The sequence below is a fragment of the Exserohilum turcica genome, assembly GCF_000359705.1.
Source record: "Exserohilum turcica Et28A unplaced genomic scaffold SETTUscaffold_20, whole genome shotgun sequence".
In the NCBI taxonomy this organism is placed as follows: Eukaryota; Fungi; Ascomycota; class Dothideomycetes; order Pleosporales; family Pleosporaceae; genus Exserohilum; species Exserohilum turcicum.
Genome location: NW_007360026.1, coordinates 85,024 through 109,195, shown reverse-complemented (window position 1 = coordinate 109,195; position 24,172 = coordinate 85,024). Strand labels below are relative to the sequence as shown.

General features: G+C 49.5%; 6 protein-coding genes across 6 annotated transcripts; 4 read left to right on the top strand and 2 right to left on the bottom strand.

The window, feature by feature from the left end:
• Positions 1-8,165: 8,165 nt before the first annotated feature.
• SETTUDRAFT_28341 (uncharacterized protein) lies at positions 8,166-8,658 on the top strand (the record flags this gene model as incomplete). Its single annotated transcript, XM_008027696.1, has 4 exons — positions 8,166-8,212; positions 8,273-8,391; positions 8,449-8,459; positions 8,527-8,658. 4 exons carry the CDS (start codon positions 8,166-8,168, stop codon positions 8,656-8,658), a joined length of 309 nt encoding a protein of 102 aa, XP_008025887.1.
• A 1,529-nt stretch (positions 8,659-10,187) lies between these two features.
• Positions 10,188-10,858, top strand: SETTUDRAFT_169103 (uncharacterized protein). Its single transcript, XM_008027763.1, has one exon. It carries the CDS (start codon positions 10,383-10,385, stop codon positions 10,602-10,604), a length of 222 nt encoding a protein of 73 aa, XP_008025954.1. The 5' UTR covers positions 10,188-10,382; the 3' UTR covers positions 10,605-10,858.
• A 1,303-nt stretch (positions 10,859-12,161) lies between these two features.
• SETTUDRAFT_39466 (uncharacterized protein) lies at positions 12,162-12,908 on the top strand (the record flags this gene model as incomplete). The annotated part of the gene is made up of 1 exon (XM_008027712.1): positions 12,162-12,908. One exon carries the CDS (start codon positions 12,162-12,164, stop codon positions 12,906-12,908), a length of 747 nt encoding a protein of 248 aa, XP_008025903.1.
• A 2,278-nt stretch (positions 12,909-15,186) lies between these two features.
• On the top strand, positions 15,187-16,790 carry SETTUDRAFT_169102 (uncharacterized protein). Its single transcript, XM_008027762.1, has one exon. It carries the CDS (start codon positions 15,305-15,307, stop codon positions 16,388-16,390), a length of 1,086 nt encoding a protein of 361 aa, XP_008025953.1. The 5' UTR covers positions 15,187-15,304; the 3' UTR covers positions 16,391-16,790.
• A 1,990-nt stretch (positions 16,791-18,780) lies between these two features.
• On the bottom strand, positions 18,781-20,479 carry SETTUDRAFT_109946 (uncharacterized protein; the record flags this gene model as incomplete). The annotated part of the gene is made up of 5 exons (XM_008027761.1): positions 18,781-18,890; positions 18,944-19,780; positions 19,837-20,107; positions 20,158-20,316; positions 20,366-20,479. The coding sequence occupies 5 exons, from the start codon at positions 20,477-20,479 to the stop codon at positions 18,781-18,783; spliced, it is 1,491 nt and encodes a 496-aa protein (XP_008025952.1).
• A 1,391-nt stretch (positions 20,480-21,870) lies between these two features.
• SETTUDRAFT_169097 (uncharacterized protein) lies at positions 21,871-23,978 on the bottom strand. Its single transcript, XM_008027760.1, has 2 exons — positions 23,338-23,978; positions 21,871-23,285 (listed from the first exon to the last, which is right to left on the bottom strand). The coding sequence occupies exons 1-2, from the start codon at positions 23,894-23,896 to the stop codon at positions 22,063-22,065; spliced, it is 1,782 nt and encodes a 593-aa protein (XP_008025951.1). The 5' UTR covers positions 23,897-23,978; the 3' UTR covers positions 21,871-22,062.
• Positions 23,979-24,172: the final 194 nt, after the last annotated feature.

Genomic DNA, 24,172 nt, shown 5'->3' with positions numbered 1-24,172 from the left:
ATTAATTTAATTTTGTAGTCTACGTCTAGGCCTTAGTAGGGTAGTAACTCTGCTCCCTCTTTTAGTAAGAAAAGCTGCGCGTAGTCCTTAAGGTAGGTAGAGAAGGTTTTCTTTACTTTATCTATCGTAAGTTTTGCTTTTAGACAGAGAGCTTTTTTGATATCTTTTAGACTAGCCGCAAATACCTATACTACCTTCTATCTTCTATTTCTTCGTACGTGTAGTTAGAAAGCAGTAGTAGTAATAGCAGCACAGTCTATCTACGTGGGCGTGGTGCTCTCCCTACTTTGTATGGAGAATCCGTAGCGTTGTAGGAGCAGGCGGTGTTTAGCAGTGTATAGTACTCTGTCTATCTCTTCTAACTAGGTCTTTCTAAGGATTATGTTAAACTCGTACGTAGACGAGATAATATACGCCGCTACTTTTTATTTTACTTCTCCTATGTTAAGTACAAACTCTATTACTCCTTGTATAGGACTTATCTTTTTATCTACTATTGCTAAGAGGTTAGATAAGATTATATAACGTGGCAGCTTTAGTTGTTGTATAAGCTTGTCACACACAACTAAATATATGTAACACCTATAGTTAAGCATTACAATAGCATTCCTTACACTATTTATAACTATATTCATAGACATTGCTTTTATAGGCTTTAATAGTTTAAGTATCTTATGCGGTGCTCGTACGACACATCTTTCCTGCTTTATTCGCTCTAACTAGCGCTTTTTAGTTAGAGCTCTTCTTTTCCCTTATCTAAGTTATCCTCTATAGGTGCTATAGTAGCTACCTTAGTATAGTTTCCTTGTTTATGCGTAGGAGTAGTAAAAGGAGTGTTGTAGTCTTTATAATAGTGTCCTTATTTGCTATAGCAGAAATAACGTCTCTCTTAATAGCGTCTTTTAATTTTAGTATAGGACCCCTAGTATTCTTTTATTATATATAGCCTAGTTGCGCCTAAAGTAGAGGTCTAGTTTATCTCTTTAGATATAGCTTAAGTGTTGCTAAGGAAGGGTGACGTAAAAGTTAGTTGTTTAGATAATAGTTGTTCTATTGCTCTTAGGTTTTCTTACGTAACTCTTATTCTTTATATAAAGCTATTATACTTCTTATTCTTACTAGGCTAGTAGCCTACTTAATACTTAAGCAACTCTTTGTTAAGAGAGTTCTTTAAGTAGTTAATCTTTTAAGCGTTGTCTATGGCGCTTAGGCCTACTTCTTAGAATTTTAAATTAAAGACTTAAATGTGACAAAGGAACTCTCCCCTTCCTTGTCTAGTCGTACGGAGGTAGTAGAGAGCCTTCTATTTAATTGTAAGGTCTTAAAAGAACTTATCTAACTAGGACTATAGTCTAGCTATTGTAGCTGCTAGGGTGCTGTTTATAAGAGCTTAGACGTACGTATAGAGCGTATTAAAAGCTCGTCCTTTTATAAATGTAATAATATAGTAGGTTTTAAGTTTCTTACTTAGGTAAGCTACTCTATTTACAAAGAGCTTAGCCTATATACACATCTTCTACTAAGTGTATTATTTATAGGTACTATAGTTAAACATGTCTATATTAGGAAGTCTAGGCTTAGGGTAACTTTATACGGGTGGGGCTAGAGTAGTCGCCTCGCTCGTTTAGTTAGTCGTATTTATAGCGCTAACGTGAGCTCCTGTAAAAGGCAGTGTTATATAGGCTTCTTAGAGTTGCCTTGTTAGAAGCTTAATCTAGGACATTATTTCCTAGTGTGCAACTGCCTGTCTCTTAAGCTGTTTAGCCTGTTATACGTTGTTAGCTATTAGCTAGTTAATATTTCCTCTTATTGTACGGATAAAGGCAATAGATTCCTCGTCTAGCATAGCTAGGCTAGAGGCTAGTGGCGTTCCTTGTAACTCTATCTCTTTCTTCTTACGTTGTTTTAGTCTCTCTTGTGTCGTACAAGAGAAATTAAAGAGTGTTAATCTTTCTTCTCATGTTATAGGCAAGAGAGGCCTAACTAACAAGTATGCATTTACCTATTATATAGAAGAAGAAAGATATAGAAAAGAACTATCTAGAGGGCCCTCCTTTTATAGTTGTTACTCGTACAAACGCTTAGACCTTTAGTTTTCCTCCTTACTTAAGCTTGTTCGTACGTAGCTAACTACGTTATTTAGTCACGTGACTAAAGTCATGTGATTCACTACCATGTGACCTGTAGGTCATACCTCTCTGGCGTAGCCCTTTACACTTATAAGTAGTAATTAAAGGTTATGACTACCTACCTAAAGTAGCACTAGCTAAATAGTTACTATAATAAGTTAGTAAGTTATTATATGAATTACAATACTTATTTTAGCCTTACTATTACTAGTAAGGCTAAGAGCGCTTATTACGTTATTAAGTAATAGATAAAAGGCTCTAGTGTTAATATTTTAACTCTTTTTTAACGTCTTTATAGCTTCTATCTCTCTTATAGCATTACTAATAATCTTATCAATGCATAAAGTAATACTAAAATTTATTACAACACCTAAAATACTATTTTTAGCGCTACTAGCTTTTAAATAACCTACTATACGCTTATAGAAATAGTAAAATAGCTTATAAAGGCAAAGGTAGAGTTAAAAAAAACTTTATTATAGAGTTAGTTATAAGCTTATAGCCTACACTAATTAGTACACGCTAGCGCTTAAGATGCTATATTAGCATCTTCTTGCTAAGCTAGAACTTAACGCTAAGGTGCTCTAGGCATTAGATTTTAATCTATATTAGTAGACTAATTAATCTTAAGCTCTAGAGATCAAAGTTACCTAAACGCCTCTTAAGCTAAAGGCAATTTTATAGCAAAAATAGCCTAAAAAAACTTAGAAAAAAGGCTTAAGCTAGTGGCGCAAACTAAGCTTTTTTAAGCGCGCAGATGTTAACAATTAGGTAACCCTACTAGCCGCTATACCAGCCTAGATGGCGACCTAGCCAATGGAGTAGTTTACTATACTGCCTCCACCGCAGCCTCCGGCACCCAATCACCGCCACCAGGCTTAGCTACAACACCAAGTTTTGGCTGGGATAGCTGCCCCGCAGCTATCCCAGCAGCCTCATGTAGCTCTGCCAGGCTACCAGCCGGGCTACCAGCCAGGTTACCAGCTTCCGCCGCCGCCGCCGCTATACCACCCAGCCGCTCACCCCGCCCACCCGGCCGCCCACCCGATTTTCCAACCACCGCTCGCGTACGGCTCCGCCCACGGAGGCTTCGCGATAGGGCTTCAAAATGGGCCTCCGGGTGCCCGTTTCGGCCACCTCGACCGCCCGGCTGTCGCGCAACATTCCTATCCTCCATACCACTTGCCTCTCCACCTAAATTTACTACTAAACTTGAGTGGCGAAAGGCGCGATGATGATTAGGAGCCCTATTACAGTTAGCTAACGCGATCGTCGTACTACGCCAGCCATAGCTTTTTTGGTGAGTAGCTAGGAGCCTATTTTAGGCTAGTTTTTAGGCTATATTGAACACTAAAACTTAGGTAATATAGCTAGTTTTTAAGCATTACTTTTCTGCTTCTGCGATTTCTGTTTTAACTGCGCAACACTACCTACTTATTGCTTACATACTAGCTATCTTTAGGCACTTAAGATTACTACTGCACGGCTATACAAGCGTAAGTAATATATAATACCACTAATGATGCAGCCAAGCGCGCTATGCAGGGGGCCCCGGCTTCGAGGTGGGTGAGATAGCTATTGGTGGTGGGTTGTTTAACCATTGCCGTCACCCGTATATATTATATTAACCTTTTGCCGAATATGGCACTAATCGCCACAAGCAAACCCGGCCATGGGTCCATATGTGCCTGCTAATCAAGTCCCTTTTTATGCATCCAGTATCAACGGCCATAAGACGACAGCGACGTATTGCTGCTCTTCTTTATCAGTCTTGTTCGGCATCACTTGGTATAGCGCTTTTGCTCGAAACTATCTTTGGACCACCGGGCCGATACTAGTGCTAGAGTGAGCTGGAAACTTCAACGGAAAAACTGGTGATACGTAGAACCGTATTTCATCCGGTGGTTATCAGACACGTTCCGATTGTCATGGAGGTTGCCGTGATCCGAGCAAATATTGAGCGGGCTTAGGTTCTCCTGGGCGGGCGCCAAACTATCTACACACCCTGGGGAAATATATCTCCTTTCTGTCACATGCGTCTTGTCCTGATTTTTCGCCACTCAGTTCTCGAGAAATCAGGTGCAATGGAACTGCTTGTACCGAAACCATCCCGCGTACCTGGATCAACTCTCTTATTACCAGTCGCATTCTCACTATCTCCACCACGGCTATCGGCACATGGGAATTAAAAGAACCTGGGGAAGATCTCCATGTCCGTCATTCGGGCCCATTCGACTCGTGCAAGGCCCATGTCAGATCACGTGAGCAACATAAAGATACGTACATTGTGATATACTACGCCATTTTGTGAAATAGACACCATTGATGCAAATCATATCGCTATTAGACAGAGGATATGGTAACACACGTTCCATGTTGCTGTGCCGCCTTGGAATAGTGCCACATGTTTAACCACGTGACCATCTTGTGGGCTGACCGCTGACAAGACTTATCGCTAGATGGCTTCATTTGCATTTTACTCATGTATTGTGCTGCTCCAAACATACCGTTCGCGAGCCGTTCTCGCAATTCGAGGGTCTAGAAATGCGTCCTTGATGCGATGTAATCAACCTTAACAATCCTTCAGTCACTATTCTTCAGATGGCTTACTCCCGACATGGATCGCTGGTATTAGCTAGGCTTTGCGTTGTTTCTTGGAAACGATGTGGGAGCTTAGAAACTATGTCATTAGATAGGTGTGAGATGAATTCGTTGTATCCGCTGTCTCAAAAATAAAGTGAGCGGATAAAACCACGCACATCTACTAAGCTTCATCATTGATCCAACTTGTAGCCAGGTCATCTGGTAGGCCATTTCATCACTGGTTCATGCGATATTGTATCGATGTTAAAATCGTCTTAAACGGTTTCTTGTACCTGCCCAAGGCCGTGGGCTTTTACAAACATTCATAGTTGTAAAGGTGTGAGCTACGCCTACCCTGATGTAGTATCCGACTAGAGACGGACATTAAGTATCAAAAAGGTTCAATCTCTCTTTCTAAGAGGAGTTATATAATATCTTTGGTACTCACAGAACTTCTGATAGTGATCGAATCGTACCAATGGTATGCATTACTACCTACTGATTTATTTATCAGCGATAAGATAGAGTGCATTACTACCATCTTCTACTATATACCCTAAAAGATTGTGACTCACACTCAGTCAGCACAAATCTATTACTTACAGAAATAATTGAACTCTGCAACAATGAACTGATGGCTATTAACGTCGCAGAGAAATGATAAGCAACGTAGAGATAGTCAACAAAGCACAACAAAGGAGAATCAGTTGTCTAGGCTGATGATCTCACTTCAAACAAGACCGAATTCTAAAGTTTTGCTTCGCGAACAGCATGATTCTTTTGTATTCTCTAGACTGCTCCTACAGGCTACAGCCCTGCAATACCACATCGTTTGCTCCACTCAAGGCTGCCTAGAGCGAGGGATCAACAGAATCAGCAAAAAAAACATTACCTGCCCTTATACCGTCATAGCTCTTCAAAATGGCCTTCACGTCTTGGAGCATTATGTCTGGTTTTGCTGTACGACCGAAAACTTCAATGCTTACCACCAGAACAAAGTTCCACCCACATTTGTCATGCTTGTGTCAGCGCAGCGCCCCATGTCGCTTCAAAATCTCCCCGCCAAGCAGGACCCTGGGACTCCTATTAGATCTGCAGGTGCCTCTAGAATTCAAAGCTGCCAAGCGATCGCTTGTAAACTGGACCCTGAATTAGAGCTGTATTCAATTCAGACTTCATGGTAGAGCGAAAGCGCGATGATGGAGTGGGCGCCATGACTAAGGTAAGCTGAGGTCATATAATATCAGAACCTTATACCATAAGAACCTTATAAAGTATAAAATCACTACATGAAGAAAACACTACTTGGAATATCAGAGAATAGTACCGCTACAAGTATCCAAGTGCTATAGAAGTTGTCGACATAACAAAGTGAGACAGCAAGGAAAACGGGTTATTAGGGAACGCTTTGTTCTCGGAGTGATTTCGACGGCTCACACGGCAGACTCACAACGCAATAGGGTACGCGATACAGAATAAATGTCAGGTGCTTTACCTTATACTCTGCATGCAACAAGTAGTTAATAATTTAATTATGAAGATAGCTATTCGTATATTGTGTGGAGCGTTGAAGTATAGCCTGAGAAGATGGTTATTCTGCTGCATTTCCCCAAAGCACCGTTAAGGACGCAAACTCCTGTGCAATGTTTTTTTTTTTTGTTTTGCGCCCGTAATCGTATTGCTTAATATGCATACTGCTATTCCTTGTGGTAGCTATTGGTGCGATTGGGATACCCCTTGTTAGCAGCCCCATGCATTCAGCAAAGATCAACAACAACAACCTCCCGAACCCGAACATAATGGATCCTTTTCTTGCATACTGAAATAGACTCTCATCAGTCTGAGGGATATTTTACGCCAAGTTGCAGGAAGCAAAGATTGGGTTAGGCGTGCCACATTAGTAGATGATAGGTGATTTGTCTGGATGATTGAGCGTAAATAGAGCGCAATACTATTAACAAGACAACTACTAGGACATAACAAGTAGGTAAGCGAACAGCATAAACAGTTATTCACATTCTGCATATACGTTTTAGCAGGTTAGGTAAAACACTTGTATTTTAGGCGCCAAGTTGTGTACACCTCATAAAAGACATATATGAACACTTATCCTCGTTATAGTTGCTCATGTTGAGACGAAGTTTTGGGTCTTTATTACCAGCGCCACAAGTATCCTTGAAAGACGTGTCGTGGCCTTCATGCTGGGACCGATAGACTTGGTTAATGGGGATCATGACTAAGTATGTCTTTGTGCTCGGACCGATAGCGTTTGGCAGAATGCCTATAAGCGCCGCACTGATCGGGCTTGCACCCAATGAGCATCCGATAGACCTAGTTATCTCTAGGACTACAGAATCCAGCTCATTTCAGCTAACTGCTAACAACAGGATGCCTAGCCCTTGGCAATGCCAAGTCTCCGCTTGTCAAGACTTGAGTAATTTGTCGCATGAGTGATTTGAATCTGCCAATGCAGAAGATTTCACAAGGCTGTATATTCATGTACCTACATCATTCAGTTCAACCATTCATAGCCTACACAAGGGGTAGCGCCTTTCAAATCTCACTATGTATTACTGGCTAATCTGACCCCTTGTTGTACTATTGCGGCTAAAAGTCGACAAGGCGACCAGCATTTAGTACCTATAGGATTGCGACCCCTGGTGGTGGATCTAGAAAACGGCACTGCCTGAGTCAGCCAAGCGTTCTTAGTAGCACAGAAGCCTTTTGCTACCTAACCCTTTGTAGTAGCGCCAAATGCTTTCCACAGCGTCCTGTATCGACCGACATGTTCTGTGCGGTCCGATAGAAGTGGATAATATGTCCAGCGACAAGAGATGGGCACTTCTGTTACCACAACAGTCACTGTATCGCAGCGTTACGGTAATTACAGGCCGTTAGAAACACAGTTACGGGAACCGTGCATCCAGAAGCCTGTACGGCCTTGTCCCTGCAGTACCATGTCTCTACTGCCTGTTGTACCCCTCAATGTTAAGCACTAACTAGGCTAGGACCCGTTGCACTTGGTGTCCTAAAGTATACAGTGATAGTCATAATACAGACTTGACAAGATCCATCTCAACTGCCATGTCCACGTCCATCTACTCGCGACTGAGAATACGCTGCAGCGTCTCATACCAAGAGTCTACATTCACTCAAGTCTTGTGCGCGGTCCGATACATCTGGATAACATGCAGCGACACGACCAGCTCGGTCCGATATAATGCGATAATACGGTCAGTCCATCGACTGACCCGCCTTGAGCACGGATTTCCTACAATCCCAATCAAGCTAACTATACCTCAGTTGAAGCCGACTGAAATGCTATAAAGATGCTGCTTCGCAGCTCTGTAGCTATCCATCCACTACCAAGAGCTTCAAGGCAACAACAACAAGACCAAGTCTTCCATCTTCCAACCTCAACTTCCAACTTCCCCCCTTCCAACCACCAAAACCATGCGTTCCTCCACCATCATCCTTGGACTTCTGTCCCTGATTGGCAGGTAAGAGTTCTACCTTGTGAGCACTAAACGTGGACTATGGTTGATCTTATATGATTCCAGTGCCATTGCCGGCAAGCACCACAACTGCGGTTGCGACATCCAGGGCAAGTACGACGTCGACCTCAGCCACAAGACGTGCGACCGCTGGGCCAGGAACAACAACCCCAACACCCACTTTGGTAAGTCTTCAAAACCTTTGTATCTTCTCTTGTTCAGATAACTAACGCTTCTTCCAGATGGCTACTCTGTAAGTTGACCCAAGCCATGGTTCTCAAAACCATCAAAGACATGCTTACTTACTTTTTTTTCCCTAGTGCGTTGACAAGGGAACTGGAAGGGGAATTGACGGAGCGCCATGGGAGGCGACTTGCCGTGACGAGTGGACCAGCACTGCTGGCCACCTTGGCACGGATGTTACTGGCGACTGCTGGCACGACACCGTTTAGAGGACTCTTTGTTCTCACCCCGTTCGGGCATAGGGCTTTGGGCTTTGGCGCGGGACTGTGTAGTTAGCGCAGCAACTGCTGCATTGTTTTTTCTTGGCGGCTGCTGCATCACTAGTATTAATCAAGATTGTTCATAAATTTTGTGTTGTTGGGTTTGCCTCGTGGTAGCTTCTAGCAACCTCGCTGGCTGATGGCTTAGATTAATGATGGTTTAGATTAAGCGGGCCGTCTCGAGTCAAGTCTTGATACTAAATAGTGGACTGCTCTATTTTTCAGTGACTATTGATTGATCAGGGGAGAGCATGGAAGATGCATAGGGTGAAAGAACCATGCAATAGGCAGTATAACTATTCGTTTTAGAAGTCTTTGTACTATTGGGTTCGGGTGTTGTAGTTTTGAGGCAGTAATTATAAAGTTGTTAGTACAAACGCTAAGCAGAGATTGCATAGCACTATGCGCACCGTCAGTGCTGTAGATGCATAGTTTGACTACGTGATATAGTCATTGTGCAACGAGCCACAATTATTTAGAGGTGGAGGTGTAGAACTTGTTATACACGTTGCTTTAGAAAATCCACAAGTCAGCATATTGAAGTCTTTTGTAGAACAAGCACTTGATAAGGATATTGACATCATGTTAGCAAATACATCGTGCAAAATCCTCAGGATAGTACTAAGAGATATTATTCTCCTATTCCTATGCACCATAACTTACAATAAACAACATGTTGCACTACCCTCTCTCTCTTCCCAACCGCACCTCCCATCTTCTTCCACAGCCATCATCCTCTCCATACTTACCACACATGTACTCCTGCAAATTCGGCGATTCATAGCACGCGAGTAACCAATTCACACCTCTCCAACTCTACACTCGGCAATTTCTAGCTTTACTTTTCTCATTCTCTCGTCAGTAGCACACGACCTTCTTCGATGCCTCACCTATCATTCTCTTGCCACAGCCTCCCCTTTTCAGTGTTTAGAGCCTGAATATTCATCTTATTCCTTGTTTAACATGCATGTATATATATATATGTACCTGAGGCGCTTGGAAACTCAGTTCTGTGAGCTGCCAAGTAAGCAAGCAAGCAAGTAAGTAAGTAAGTAAGTAAAGAAGTAAAGAAGTAAGTAAATACATAGGACAGTGAGGATTTTTGCACAATAGCCCTCTTCCCTTCTTCCCGTTCTCACTTTTTCCTTTTTTTTTACTTCTTTTCTTCCTATTTTCTCGCTTGTAAGAAGAAGAAAAAAATCTTGCATCTCCTCTCCTCCTCTCCCTCGATTCCTTCTTCCACTCTTCCTTTCCCACTTCTTCTTCTACCCCACCTATTATTTCTGCCGAAGAGCGATATAGACATGCAGAATCGTGTAAGCTTACTACATGAGCCATTTTATTTTTTTTTCTGTGGGAGAAGACATGTCTAGAGTGTACGTAAGTACATAAGTACGTAGTCTTTGCTCCGCTTAGCTCCGCTTAACTAGTCGAGTTGAGTCGAATTATCAAGTCGAGTCGATGAGAAAAGAGGAGGGGCAAGAATACCATGGTATTTCACTTTGGTGTATGTACTCTAGTCTAAACTATCAACGTTATGTTGTATGCACTTGGATTGCATACTGTGCTTGTTTTTTTTCTAAACAATAAATGATAGTACACTTGCGGCTTTTATTTTTCATAATCATCGCATATACGCGACATGCTCTCATGAGACATATTACATACAAGCAATGATGTCTGCATGCAGCCATGTATGTATGGGATGGCGGAAGCCAAGCCGGGAATTTGAAGGGGCAAAGGGCGCAAAGTGGGGAATATCTGACATGTGTGTCTATATTTTCAACAAGCGGAAAACATCGGAGAAACACATGCTAAACACGACGTGCGAGGATGCCTGGAAAAACCCCGGCACACCAAGTCTCTCAGCGCCTAGAGCACCGCAGGAACACTGATCGGCTTACATGGGCAAGTGGAGGATGCTACGATAGCGAATCGGTACAAGAGAAGCGTGCATGCGGGATTTGAAGGTGTGCTACCCCACGATTTGCGTAAAGACTACAGAGTTGTTGGGTAAAGGATTTTACGACAAGCGAGCGGGTTGCCGAACATCAGTCGGGCAATGCAGCCGATAGACTTGTATTGGAGTAGTGCGGATTGGTGGAAGATCTGCAGTACTCGGACCGACTCTGAAAACAAATGGCTAGATATACCGGGGGGTTGAGGCGGCGTGCGGCTGGATTGCTGGATCAGAGGGGGAGGGGAGGGGGGGAAGCGATATGGTGTTGAGAAGGTGGAATGGGGCGGATCGCTTGAGTAGATTTTCATCTGGATTTTCATCTGGATTTGCTTGGCATGTAAGCTGGCGTGACGAGCGGCTGAGCATGTTGAGGCAGAACAAAGTGCCTGTTTACTATGGTGTTTGTTGGCTTCAACTGCCTGGTTTTCATCAAACGGTCAGCCAGCCACTGGCGCCATCTCCTGACGTCAACGTCGAGGTGGGCAATATTGTTGGGTGGGAGGCCGAGAATTGAGAAACAAGTCGGTGGCTGCAGCTTATTCTCCATAACGGGGTCAGAGTATACAATGTGTTGAGTATCCGGGATGCGGGCGTGCTGTACTTGGCGCATTCTGCAGAGGGCTTGGGTATACGCGAAAGCTGCTGACGCGGTAAGCTAGGGATAGGCCTTGGGATTGAGGCCATGGGGCCATGGTTCAGGTTGCCACGATTTTTTCCCTCTACGGTAATGTAGATCTGTGCCGTGTGCAAAAGCGCCTCTCAGCAAGAGGTAGGATCGACATGGCATCTGAATTTTCATGTGCTTGTGGAGTGGCCGTTTGGCCCAATGTAGACCCTTGCCGTTTCTCGCTTGCATATACGATCCAAAGGCCAAGTCTAGGCATCAGAGGCGCCACCGATGAGGGTTTTCAGGCGTGCGGCGATTGCAACGAAGAGTAATGTCGTGGTGGAGAGGGGTTCGTCGAACAGTGTAGCATTGTTGGTATGCATGTCGTCACAGGGTAGCAAGCCTCGGTTGTAAACACGGGAGAAAACGGCGCTTGATGTTGGTGTCCTGGCTGCGCAGCGGGGGGGGGGGTTCGTGGTAGTGGTAGCTGTGCCGTCAAGTTTAGCTGTACCGGTAAACTTTAGCATAGAGCCCGGTGAACCCATGCTCGGCACACGATTCGAGCATGATTGCAAGTGTGCGAAAGGGGGGTTGCTCAGCGTGAGGAGTAGACGTAAGCAGTGCAAGTGTGCAATGAACATGTCGCAGGAGCAATTCTTTCCCTCTCTTCTATTCTGGCTGGTCGGAGTGTATGAGCACTTCAACTTGGTCATGTGGAAGGCGACCCGCCCAGGCACGTGACGGCAGTGGTGGTGTGAAGCTTGGGACGTGGAGAAGACGACTCGGGTTGGGGGTATGGCTCGAATGCCGGTGGGTTGCCGTTTGAAATTGTTGAGAGAGGCAAAAGCATAAAAACAAAGAGGACGGGAAGAGTGTAACGGCAAGATGGGAGGTGGAGAGGGCAGCGTGTGGGCATGGCTTGGCACACCACGCTGGCATCTATTCCTAGTAGCTACGCGCGCGACACACGGCAAACAGCACGGCAGGCGGCCCACTTGGGAGGCGCCAAGGCCAGCAAACACCGACGACGCTATTACCCCACAATTTGGCGATCGGCGAGGCCAAGGGCGAGCGCTGTTCCCCGCCTTCTTACCGCGTTGGAACACTGCCGCTCCATGCATTGAGGCCCTGACAATGCTGCCCAAGTCCAAGTGCAAGCATTGTGCGGGCTTAAGCCATCCGCCCCGTCCACCGCACGCCCGCTGGTCATGCCTCGCTTGCGACATGGGCCCGTCAGCTCTTGCTCTTGCTCTTGCTTTTGCCTGTTGGCGAACCACTGGAGACACCAAGAGGGAATGGCAAGGCGGCAAGGAACCCCTTGGAAAGGCCAAGTGCAAGTGCGACATTGACATGCCCATCCACATTCCATCCACATCGCATCCACTCCCGCCCACTCCCGCCCACGCCCATCCACATGCACATGCACATCCAGCGGCGTCTATGGCGCTGCCGGAAATAGCGCCAATGGGGGGCGACTGCGAGCAAGAGCACGAGCCTGCCCAAGGGATCATCTCAGATCATGCGGGGCACATGCATGGCCTCGAAGCCAGACCGTCTCCCTTACCACCACCACGACCACCGCCGTCACCGCTTCACATGGCAATGGAAAAAAAAAGGACGACCAAACCATGATGTGGCCTGATGCAGCCCGCACTGTCCGCATCCGTCTACTCACCACTCGCCTTCCGAATAGGAAAGATAATCCTGCCCCTCGTCATCATGACATGGCCAAGTCTTACCACGCCGCCCCCAGCTGGAACACGCACACGCACACCCTCCACACACACACACACACACACACAGGAATTCCCACAACGCCCACTGCCCACAGACATGTCCCGAGGTGCAATTGCCATGACCTCGACTTAGCCGAGGCTATTCACCAGCAACCCAACCACACTGCCCACGCTCGCTGCGTGTGCTTGCACTTGCCGCGACGTTGGCTTCACCGCGTCAGGGTGTTCGTCGATCCTGTGTCATTGCCGTGCGTGGGGGGGACTCCCTTGCCAGCCAGAGCCACCATCCCTCCCACACAAGACACGACCAACGGCTCAACGGCAATTGTTGGCATAGCTTGTTTGCCACCCCAACCCCCCAAAGAGCCTCAGTTCTTCGTTTTTTTTCTCTCCCACTGCCACCCGCTTCTCTTAACCTGCTACAGCACGCCTCGGCCTCGATTCATCTACACGACATGTACACATGTCCATCCAGGCCCGGGCCCAGCTCATGCTCCGAGCGAGGCTGTGACACGCCCACGTATGGCGCGCTACGTGAGAACTAGCATGCGCCGTGCAGTCAGTCTGCGTCGAGGGCACGCGGCGGGTAAAGACACCAGGCCACTCGCCTCAGGCCACCATGTACAGACAGGTGTACTGTATACTGCCAGCTTGACACTGGACGTGCGCGGCATCGACTGCCTTGCCCCGGGTGCGACTGTCTAGAGCAGCCGTAGTGGTAGAGCAAAACAGCGGAACAAGCCGGACACGATGGGGCAGGTATCGCGTGGGGTGCCAGTGCCAGTGCCAGCATCAATAATACACCGGCACCGGTCCACCGACCATCAGGTACCACCACGACGCCTGTGGGTCACGTTTGCGGCGAGCGCCAAAAAAGAAAGCCGCCTCCACTTGGCAGCATATTCCTATACTATACTATACCAATCCACCATGGCTGTTTTGTGCATGTTTTTTCGTCCACCGCCGCAAATGCCGAAGGCACTGCTCGGCTTCTTGCCCGCCCATTCACAGTCGTCCTCTTCCACCATTGGCGTCGGGGGGGAGGGGGGCACACGCTGCACGCCTCTCCCCCTCGCGCCCTAGAGATACACGCGTCCATCCAATCGTATTGCGCCCGTATCCAGCGTCGAATTCTGTCGTTGCATCTGCGCCCTTGCACTTGTGCTTAGGGACCCGTAAAAGAGCCTCAGAGCCAGCGCCAGAGCCAGAGCCAGACAGCGCGGGGGCCGCGCTTGGGCCACACGCCACCACCACAAGAGTAATGCGCGTGGGGGCACAATGTCACCCTCATCGGCCTCATTCTCACTCCCTCGCCCTCGCCCTCGCCCTCACGCTGACGCCCTCGCTCTTTGATACTCGGATTATTCTTGGACCCCTTCCGACGCCCGCCGCAATCACTAGCACGCACACACGCACGCACACATACACATAGCCTCGCCCGCATGTGGCCTTGCTCGCCTGCCGCGCTGATGCCGCATACGGTCTTGTGACGCCAATTCTGCTGCTACACGTTGCTTGCCACGTCTTGCATCATTGCTGGAAATCCTTCGTTTCTGTTACCCTTTGCATAGCGGCCCTGCACGTCCCCCCTCCCCCCGTCGTCGCCGAGCCGAATCAGATGATGGTGCCCCATCCACGCCGGACGCCTGCCACCATTCCCCACCCCCACACTAACTCACCCCCCGAACGGTATCCAGCAACCCTTCCCACCAGCCTTTGATTCCGCCAACCCTTCGCATGGTGCCCCCCCCCCTCGCCCTATCAGCGCAGCGCCACGAATCTCCAGAGATCGTCACAAGCCATGGCCCCTTGCCTTCCGGCCAACGATCCCATGTTCACAGCCTCTCTCCCCCCGACCCCCTGTCCACCGCCTGCAGCGTGAGCGAAAAAAACAAACGCCGCTTCAATCGCTAGCCCCAAACAGCTGTGCCTGGCATCGGCTGCCTGCAGAGCTGCGCCTCCAACAACCTGCGGGAGTCACCGCCCCTTTGGTCTGTACTGCTACCACTCCCCATGGCACCCGTCAGCTGGACCCCCACGCTCATCATGCCTCTGTCAAACCTGCCACGCCTGCTCCGCCCTTTGGAGCATTTAAGAAGCTGCGCCATCCTGGGGCCTTACCAAACATCAATCCACCATTGACGTATTCGTCCCGTTTTTTTCTTCCCTCCCATCGTACCGCTACTTGTTTGTCAAGCAAAAAAAAAAGTTCCGCTTCTGTCTGCAAGCTTCTGTCGGTATAAAAACCCTTAATAACACCTCCACCCCCCGAGGAAAAAAAACCCCTCCGTCATGTCACCACATCACGACGCACCTTCTCCTGCCAACAGCTTCACTCAAGACTCGGGCTTCCATCATCCTGTCCAAGCCGTCTACACCGACAACCGCTACACCGACTTTGACGCCAGCTCCATGACTTCCAACGATGTTGGCATCCGGCGGTCGCTGGTCCCGGGCATCTATGTCCCTACCGTAGCCTTTTTCGAGCCCAATTCGGAAAACGTAGACGTCGAGACGGTAGCCAGCCACGCAGTCCGTCTGGCAAAGGCTGGTGTTGCTGGCATTACCACTCAAGGGTCCAATGGCGAAGCCGTTCATCTCTCGCACAAGGAGCGCGATCTCATTACCAGCACCACCCGCAAGGCTCTTGACGAAGCTGGCTTTGGCTACATGCCAGTCATTGTCGGATGCGGCGCCCAGTCTACCCGGGAATGCATAGAGCTCTGCGAAGAGGCTGCCTCCGCCGGCGGAGACTACGCTTTGGTCCTTCCTCCAGCATACTACCAGGGCTTGTTCTCCAAAGACACAGTCAAGGAGTTTTTCCGCGACGTAGCCACTGCCTCGCCCATTCCCATCCTCATCTACAACTACCCCGGCGCCGTTTCGGGACTCGACCTCAACTCAGATGTCATCATTGACCTGGCTCAACATCCAAACATTGTCGGCTGTAAGCTGACGTGCGGCAACACCGGAAAGTTGAACCGTATCGCATCAGCAACCCGCGCAGCTACCGTCTCGGATCCAGGGTCGGGCTTCATGTGCATGGGCGGCTCAGTCGACTTTACTCTCCAAACCCTAATCGGCGGCGGCTCGGGCATTATCGGCGGCATGGCCAACATCGCCCCCAAGGCGTGCGTCAAGCTGATTGAGCTATTCGAGGCGGGCAAACTCGCAGAGGCCCGCAAGCTCCAGGCTGTGGTTGCCAGAGGCGACTGGGCAGCCATCCAAGGAGGCATCATTGGCACCAAAGCCGCCCTCATGGCACACTACGGCTACGGAGGCTATGCCCGCAAGCCTCTCCCCAGGCCTTCCAAGGAAGAATCCCGCAAGTGGCGAGATGCCTTTGAAGAACTCGTCCAGGTCGAAAACTCTCTGTAAGACTCTCGACTCAGTCACCAAAATCACTTGACTCAAACTTGCCGGGTCAAGCTGCGTCTCGTTTCCAAGACATGTCTCTGCACTGAACCTGGCGTTTGGATGCAGGCTGCATGCTTCAGATGGCGTTTTTCTTCCTTTTTTTTTTCTTTTTTCCCCTTTTTCTCTATCTTTCCGATACAGTCAATCTTGATTGGCAAGCGCGTTATCCGATCAAAAGGGTTCTGCTGAGAAAGCAAGCACGGCTCACACACCAAAAGCCTTTATCGCTTCTGAGCCAATACGTTTTTTTTCCCTTTTTTTTTACCATGTTGCATAGCAGTGAGCGGGCGGATATCTGTCGTTAGCGCAGTACTTTTTATCATTCCAACCAACGAGTAGTCATTAAAATACGACCATGTATTTGCAATGAAGAAAATACGAATATCAATCCACATGTCCAAGTCTTGGCAATAGCTACGTAGCTGGCTGTTTGTTTGTTAACCGTGCATATGGTGGCTGTAAAACGAATCAGGCTTGCGCTGCGACAAAGGCAAAAAAATTCTTGGAAATGGTCCTGGACCGAATCGACATGCCCGCGAACGAATCAATGGTGCAGCAAAAGGCAAGTCAAAAAAAAACTTCTTGGACATGGCCGTGACGCGTACTCGCATCTCTCCTCATTGGACCACCTCACCTCACCTCACCTCACCGCAGGCTCTTTCGTCAGAAAATCGGTGAGTGGCCAAGTGAGTGAGTGAGTGAGTGAGTGAGTGAGTGAGAATGAGTGAGATTGTGTCAAGGCCAGAGTATACGTGTTGTATGTATCATGTGTTTTACCCATGGATTGTCAATGTAACTCTAGCAGCAAATGCTTGGCATGTAGTATCACCGTACATACATACATATGTCGTGTTATGCTCGGTGGGGGGGGATTACTCGTACTCGTACGCGCCCAAGTCAGTCGCCGGCTCGGAGTCCGACTCAGCATCCATACATGCGACATACATGCGTGGGGTGAGTCCAACGTCCGGTCCGGTGCAAGGCGGATGTACTACATACAAGGACATGGGGGCATGGGGGGGTATATTCGGATTATTTGCACCCCCCCTACCCACCCGCAGCCTGTCGTAACTAACTAAGTAAAGGAAGAGAAAAAGCTGACACAAGCATCCCACAGTATGTACAAGGCTCCAAACTCCAACTCCGACTCCAAACTCCAACTTCAATCCATGCACATCCGCGCGCGGCGACTAGTAAGCAAAAAAATACCCCTACACTTGTTTCCTCGGAGAGAAGGGGGGGGGACCTGCAGCATGGGGTTGGGGGTGTTGCGCGCGAGGACTCTTTCTCTGTCTTCCCCGCTCCCAATCGGATGCTTTGGCACCTTGGATACCCTTCTGCTTCTCCCTTGTTGCTTATACTATCCTTGCTTGGTGCGACGTATATACTTACATATGTGGTAGGGGTAAGTAGAGAGATGGGGGAGCTGGAGCCACCCCTGCGATAACCTCGCAGCAAGCAAAAGCCAGCCAGCCAGCCACCCATGGCCAGCTGGTTGTACATACACACATACGTATAGTCGGCCAAGTCCGGATATTTTTTTTTCCTCTTTCATCGGCGATAGCTGTGCTGGAAGACGCGCTTCCTTCGTCCCCCGACTCCCAGCGAGCATGCATGTACTACTTGTATACAGTGTATGCCGGCATTCACTAATAACAGCAGTTGCTCCCCCCGCGTTCAAGGCTGGGGGACTGCGGCAATCGCTGTGACGATCCCCGGCACACACGCGCACACGCACACGCACACGCACACGCATACGCACACGCACACGCATACGCACACGCACACGCATACGCACACGCACACATGCACGGCTAGTCAGTACCCCTTGCGTTTATGAACCCCACGCTCTCTCTCTCTCTCTCTCTCTCTCTCTTATCCGCACAAGGCCGTGTCAGCCTGTGGTTCGATTTCCACTAGATTGCGAACAAGGGGCAAGGACACCAATGAGACCCCCATTTGCTGCGCCAAGCACAACACCCAGCGTCACCAGGGGTTTTGCTTGCCTGTCATTAGGGAAACTCTGTCTGTCTGTCTGTCTATCTGTCTCTCTCTCTCTCTGAATCAGCGCGCGTGACCGTGACATGAAGCGCAATGAATGGAGAGACAAAGTGACATGATAACGTGAGATGACAGCCGTCGACGTGTAACGCAGATATGGCGCTTTACCCTATCCGGCGTAGCGCTTGGAACCTGGTGCTTGACAAAAATCAGGGCACGTATTGCGATCCAATGGCATCCTTTATTGCGCAAAACATGGTTTGTGAAGAGGCAGCATTATCATTAATTTTTTTGTTCTCTCTCCATCTCTCTCACATGGAGAGCCAATACTTTTCATGCCATGGCATTGATTAAAAACGCGCCCGGCCTCTTCCTGTCGACTTTCCGCCGTGGCCAGGCCCAGGCTGAGCTCCACGTCCGCTTGCAAGCTTGACGGTGAATGCACCGCGCTCAATCGTGTCTGAAACAAGAAATTAGCGCCGAGTCTTACTGGTTTGGATTGCATAAACTTACTGACGAGGATGTATCCTGATGGGAACAGAAAGTGCGACCATGTGCCCACAAACTCGACCACGCCACCCTGAGCGTCATCCTCGGGATAGATGTCGAAAAAGCCCTCGACAGTGACATCCTTGCCCGTCGAGTCCTTGCTGATGGAGCTGACATCATGAACCCAGATACCAGCGCCATAGTTGCTCTGGTAAGCCAGACCGTCCACAATGTACAGGTTGTGGTCAATTGCCTTCTGGTCCGTGGCAAAAAATGTTCCCGTGGCCTTTGGGTTGCGCAGATCCGTAAGGTCAACAATGTGGGTAACTGGGCGACCCGAAGCACCCGGTCCAACCTTCTCCACTTCATCGAGCTCATCGTTCAGCAGCACGTACTGATGCCAGTTGCTCTCGGTCCACCAGCCCTGGTGGCAGTATGTCGCTCCCGGGTACGAGAGGGTGGATAAGATTTCAGAGGCAGGATTGCCATCCTTGCTTGTTGAATCGTATACAGTCATCGTGTCCTCGTTGTAGCCAATGCAAATGTTGCGGCCACGGTATCTGCGGTCGGGTCCATTGTAAGTGACGCACTGAGCGTCATGAACGTAGCCGTCCTGGCTAGAACATCCTGGAGAGCTGGGCTTGCTAGGGTTGGAGAGGTCAATGTACTGAAGACCGGCCTTGCATGTCTGGTTGCGGGGCTGGGCGCCAACAGCCAGAATGTATTCGTTGTCCCAGTCGACAACTACGTTGTGAGTGCGGCCAATGGGCAGGTCGCTGAACAATCCAACCAGGTCAGTTTTGGGGTCGAATGTCTTGGGCGTGGCAGGATCAACGTCCAATAGCTTCTTCATGTCAAAGACTACCGAAGGTGTTAGTAATTTGGGTCATGCTCGATATGGCAAGCGTAGTACTGACTCTGAACGTTGTGACCGACAGCCTCACTGCCGATAATGACATAGTCATTGAGGACTCGAATCTCGCGCCATCGCGCACCCTCGCTCTGCGCTGGAAGACGGCCCACGTACTGCATCTGGCCATCCTTGAGGATCTCGACGAATGCAGCACCGGAGAACTGGCCCACAATGGCAAACTCGCGGCCGTTTGCAGCCCTCCAGCCCCAAGAAGAGCTTCCCCGACCTTCAGGGCCACCCATGTCGGCATGGCTGAGGAAGTCGTAAAAGTCCATCTATTGCTTGTAAGCATCGTCGCCATTTGCTGCAGATTAGATATACTGACATTTTTACAGCGAAAGGTCTGGTTTGCATTGCCTGCTTCAACTACAGCAAGGCCGTCCTTGCAAGGCACACTTGTGGCATTGGCACCCTTCATGGCCTTCCATGACTTCCACTGAAGAGGATCCTGTTTACCCTGAGCTGCATCGTTTTCCCATTGGTCCTTTTACATGTTAGCGACGGAGATAACAGCGACGACGGGTTCAACATACCGCCTTCAGCTTCATCAGCTTTTGATGAACTGCTCCAGACGCATACTCGGATTTGGAGAAATGGGCGGCCTGGACCGCAACAGGAAGAGCAAGCGTAGCGAGTGAGAACCTCATATTGGCTGATATGGAGAGGCTGATTGAGCTGGAATGAGCAAGTTTCGGTAGAGCTTCATGGGTATATATACAGGAGTCTTGTCCACGGGGCGCGCTCCCTGTTTTCGCTCCCGGCATCACCAAATTACCACTGCATTCTACGATGCTGTCTTGGTACCTGTGTATGGTCTGGACATCATTTGGCATCCATGCTCCTTGCGGAAGGTCAAGACTGGCGGTATACTAACCCATTTCAGAAGGTGTTCATCTAGGTCCTAGCTGGGCAGCCTTTGCCAAGGTAGAAACACGCGGACATGCCAGGCCGACTTGCGATATTGTCTTGGCCAGTGCGATAAGTACGCCAATAGTGGACGCGACAGGAAAAGGCGACTGAAGTGTCTGTTATGCGCCAAGTCTAGCCGGCTCGGAGCCTGCGATTTGGTAGGTTGCAGCCCCGGAAACGAGGCGCCGAAGATTCGGGCACTGCCACTCGTGGCACCCAAGAAGATGCATCGGTTCGGCGCGGAGAGCAATGTGAGAATCTTGGACGAAGAGCTTGGACAAGATAACAGGGTGGACGGAATGGATTGAATTGGAATGTGCGAAATACAGCCTGGCCATGGTGCTGCTTGGCGTTGAACATTGGCACGCACCTATTTGTTTGGTGCTTGTTTCGAGCGTTTACTGTACGCATTCGACATGGTTAAATACCGCCGTTGTTGGGCCTCTGCGTGCATCATAGGGGCATTATAGTCCGGGGTCACGAGAGGGTAAGAAGGCTTCGACGCCACGACTTTCGCCACAGCCTTCACTACAGCTTTCGCTACAGCTTTCGCAACGGCTTCCGCAACAGCTTCCGCAACGGCTTCCGCAACGGCATTCCGCGCAATATACTGTCGTCCCGGTCTCGTATAATGGCTAAAAAGTTGAAGTGGTGGCTGCTGTCGATGTTGCGGGCCCCGGTATTATAGCCCTGGATATAGAGTTGGATATTAAGGACAAGAGTCGGAATCAGCAAGACCATGGCTCACGACTATTACGTCATCATGGCATGCGTGTACTCCGCTCTCCTTTCTTCTCTTTCATCTCTCACCTTACACCCAGGGCCCTGTGAATTATGCGCATAGGTACCAAAATAGCACCAAAGTGTAAACCTCAAATTGGCAGTTACTGCACCGCCTTCACCCTGGTCAAGTGCATTGCGTGGGATATGGAGTTTCTATGATACTGTAAGGGGAAGACTGGTAATCTTCCCTTTAGTTGGCCAAACCATGTTTGCATATGTGCGGTGGTTCTTCATTCTACCCTCTTCAGATATTCCAGCCATATTGCTTGCGCGAATGAGTTGGTCATCAAACGTGTGGGAACAAATGTTCATGACATCGACGACTAGCTTCTTGTTCCTTGAAAAAGAAATCGATTCTTTGCATACACGCACAACTACTAAAACAAAGGCTTTATAAGAAAAAGCATAGCTAAAAACACACTGATGAAAAACATAAAGAACAAAACAAGCCGGTGTATACGCTCGCCCCAGAGTTGTACTCTAGCTCACTGAACAATTTTGAACCTTATTTCCATGAATTGGCAAGACGACTTGAAAACTAGTGATTTTCCTCATTCCTTGAGTTGGTGGCACCATATCCAGTGGTAGGCTTGGTGGCGCGACCAGTGGCATCACTCCATGCAGCGTTGAATCTGCGTCCGGTGCTTGCAAGTAGACCCTCCTCCTCTTCCTCCTCGAGATCGCGATCCATTTGTTCCTGGTCAAGGGTGGGCGCTCTGAAGAGCGTGGTGATGAAGACAACGAGGTAGACGCCCAAAAAGGCGAATTGAGCCCAAAAGAGAACCACGCCGAAGAAGGGGAAGTTGATGGTGACGCGGTTGATGAAGGTACTGAGGACAGAGGGTGTGCAGACCTGCTGCGCGGAGGGGTTGGTGGCAAGTTCGCTGCAGGGCTTGATGAGGTTCTTGTGCTCGCTGCAGTCGGGTTGCTCGTCACGACTGTTGGTCTTCATGTCACAGTAGGTTTGCGGACCCCAGGTAGCGTACTGAGGTGCAACAACCATGGCAACCGAGTAGTTGATGGCGAGGACAATGAGCGTGAGGAGAACAGTAGCCATGAGGAGCGCTTGAGGCGAAGTGTGGCCCTTGCGGATCTTGAAGATGGTAATCCACAAGAAGCGGATACCGACCGTGGCGATGCCAACAACAGACGCAGAAAAGAAGAAGAGAACGAGCAGCAGAAATAAGACATAGTCGACAGGGAAGACTTTGGAAGACTTGACGAGGATCCAGTTGAGAGGCTGGAAGATGTTGATGTGTCCAAGAATGTATCCGCAGTGAGAGCCGCAGATGGAGTTCTTGGCCTTGTCAATGCCAGTGATGAGCATACTAGCGAAGATGACAAGGGCGAAGGCGAGGAGGATGAGCCCTCCGAGGAGCTTGAGCGGGCGGAAGAACGCCTCGGTCCTGATCCAGGCCTTGACAATCCAATGGCGGTCCTCGCCGCTCGACTCGGCAGCAAGGCGTTCGCGGCGGATGAGAGTGCGCTCCTCGCGAACAAGAGCCTCTAGTTCTCGCCTGTCCCTGCTGTCCAATCCGCCGTCGCGACCTTGGTTGCGGCCCTCGAGCTGCCTCTGGCGCTCGCGGTTGGTCTCCAGCTGAGAGGCAGTGTTCGCAGCGAGGGTAGGCGCTGAGATGGAAGGCGCCGACTTGATCATGGCAACAGGCAGAAGCGCCAGGCCGGCGCCAGTGTAGAGAACGTACAGGACAGTTCCCACGGTGATGAGCAATCCGAGCGCAAAGGACAGAGCGCGCTCGCCATCTGCAGGTGGTTAGCTGGTGTTCGTGTCACAGTCTGGGTGGGGCATGCTTACGATTCTCCGACAGCAGGTGCTTGAAGTAGTCGAGGTCGAGGCGCTTGTCGTCCTTGGCCTGCTTTGCAAAGGGCACGAAGAAGCCGACAAGGAAGATGGCCACGACAAAGACGAGGAAGCCAATCGTCCACTTGAGGGCGCCGCCAATGCGCTGTCCCGCCGTCTGCTCTCCGTGCTCGGCGGCATCCTCGTCGTATTCCTCGTACCAGAAGTAGGTAAAGGGGATGACGAGCAGACAGAGGACTGCATCGAGCGAGTACAGCGTGTAGTAGACGATGCGCAGCGTGTATACGATGCTGTCGACCTTGTCCGGCGTGGCCCAGTCCTTCTTGCGACCGAGGCTGGATCTGGACGTGGATGAGACGAGGGCGACGTCGACGGGGATCAGCAGGACCGTCGCCAGTAGCGCAAGGGTGGTGAATATGCAGACAATGGTGACGGCAGCAGCGCGATCGCGCGGCTTCTGGTAGACGTAGACGAAGGTGGACGCGATGAGGAAGAGGAGGGCGACGGCGACGGCGTAAGCGACCCAGATGAGGCTGGTTTGGATGAGGGCCATGGCGGCGGTGTCGTTGCTGTCTGCAGCGGTGAATTGGTCGGCCTCTCTGGCACAATCTCGCGCTCTGCGTATCGAGATGTGCAATGGGTCGAGTGGGGGAGAGTCGAGAGTCGAGAGAGCAGCCTGTTTGTAGGCCCGCTACTGCTCCCCCAGCTTGCAGCAGGATGACGTTCCGTCATGCTGGAGGCGGGGGTAATCCCTGCACGCGACGCGCTAGCCGAGGATTGGCGCATGCATGCAGCTTCTCTTTGACGCGCCTCAACACCACCACCACCA

Excerpts from the sequence above, each read along its gene's own strand:
- SETTUDRAFT_169103 (XM_008027763.1), top strand. The coding sequence starts at position 10,383 with ATGATGTCTGCATGCAGCCATGTATGTATGGGATGGCGGAAGCCAAGC.
- SETTUDRAFT_169102 (XM_008027762.1), top strand. The coding sequence starts at position 15,305 with ATGTCACCACATCACGACGCACCTTCTCCTGCCAACAGCTTCACTCAA.
- SETTUDRAFT_169097 (XM_008027760.1), bottom strand. The coding sequence starts at position 23,896 with ATGGCCCTCATCCAAACCAGCCTCATCTGGGTCGCTTACGCCGTCGCC. Across the intron at positions 23,286-23,337 it reads GCACCTGCTGTCGGAGAATC|ATGGCGAGCGCGCTCTGTCC; the intron begins GTAAGCATGCCC and ends AACCACCTGCAG.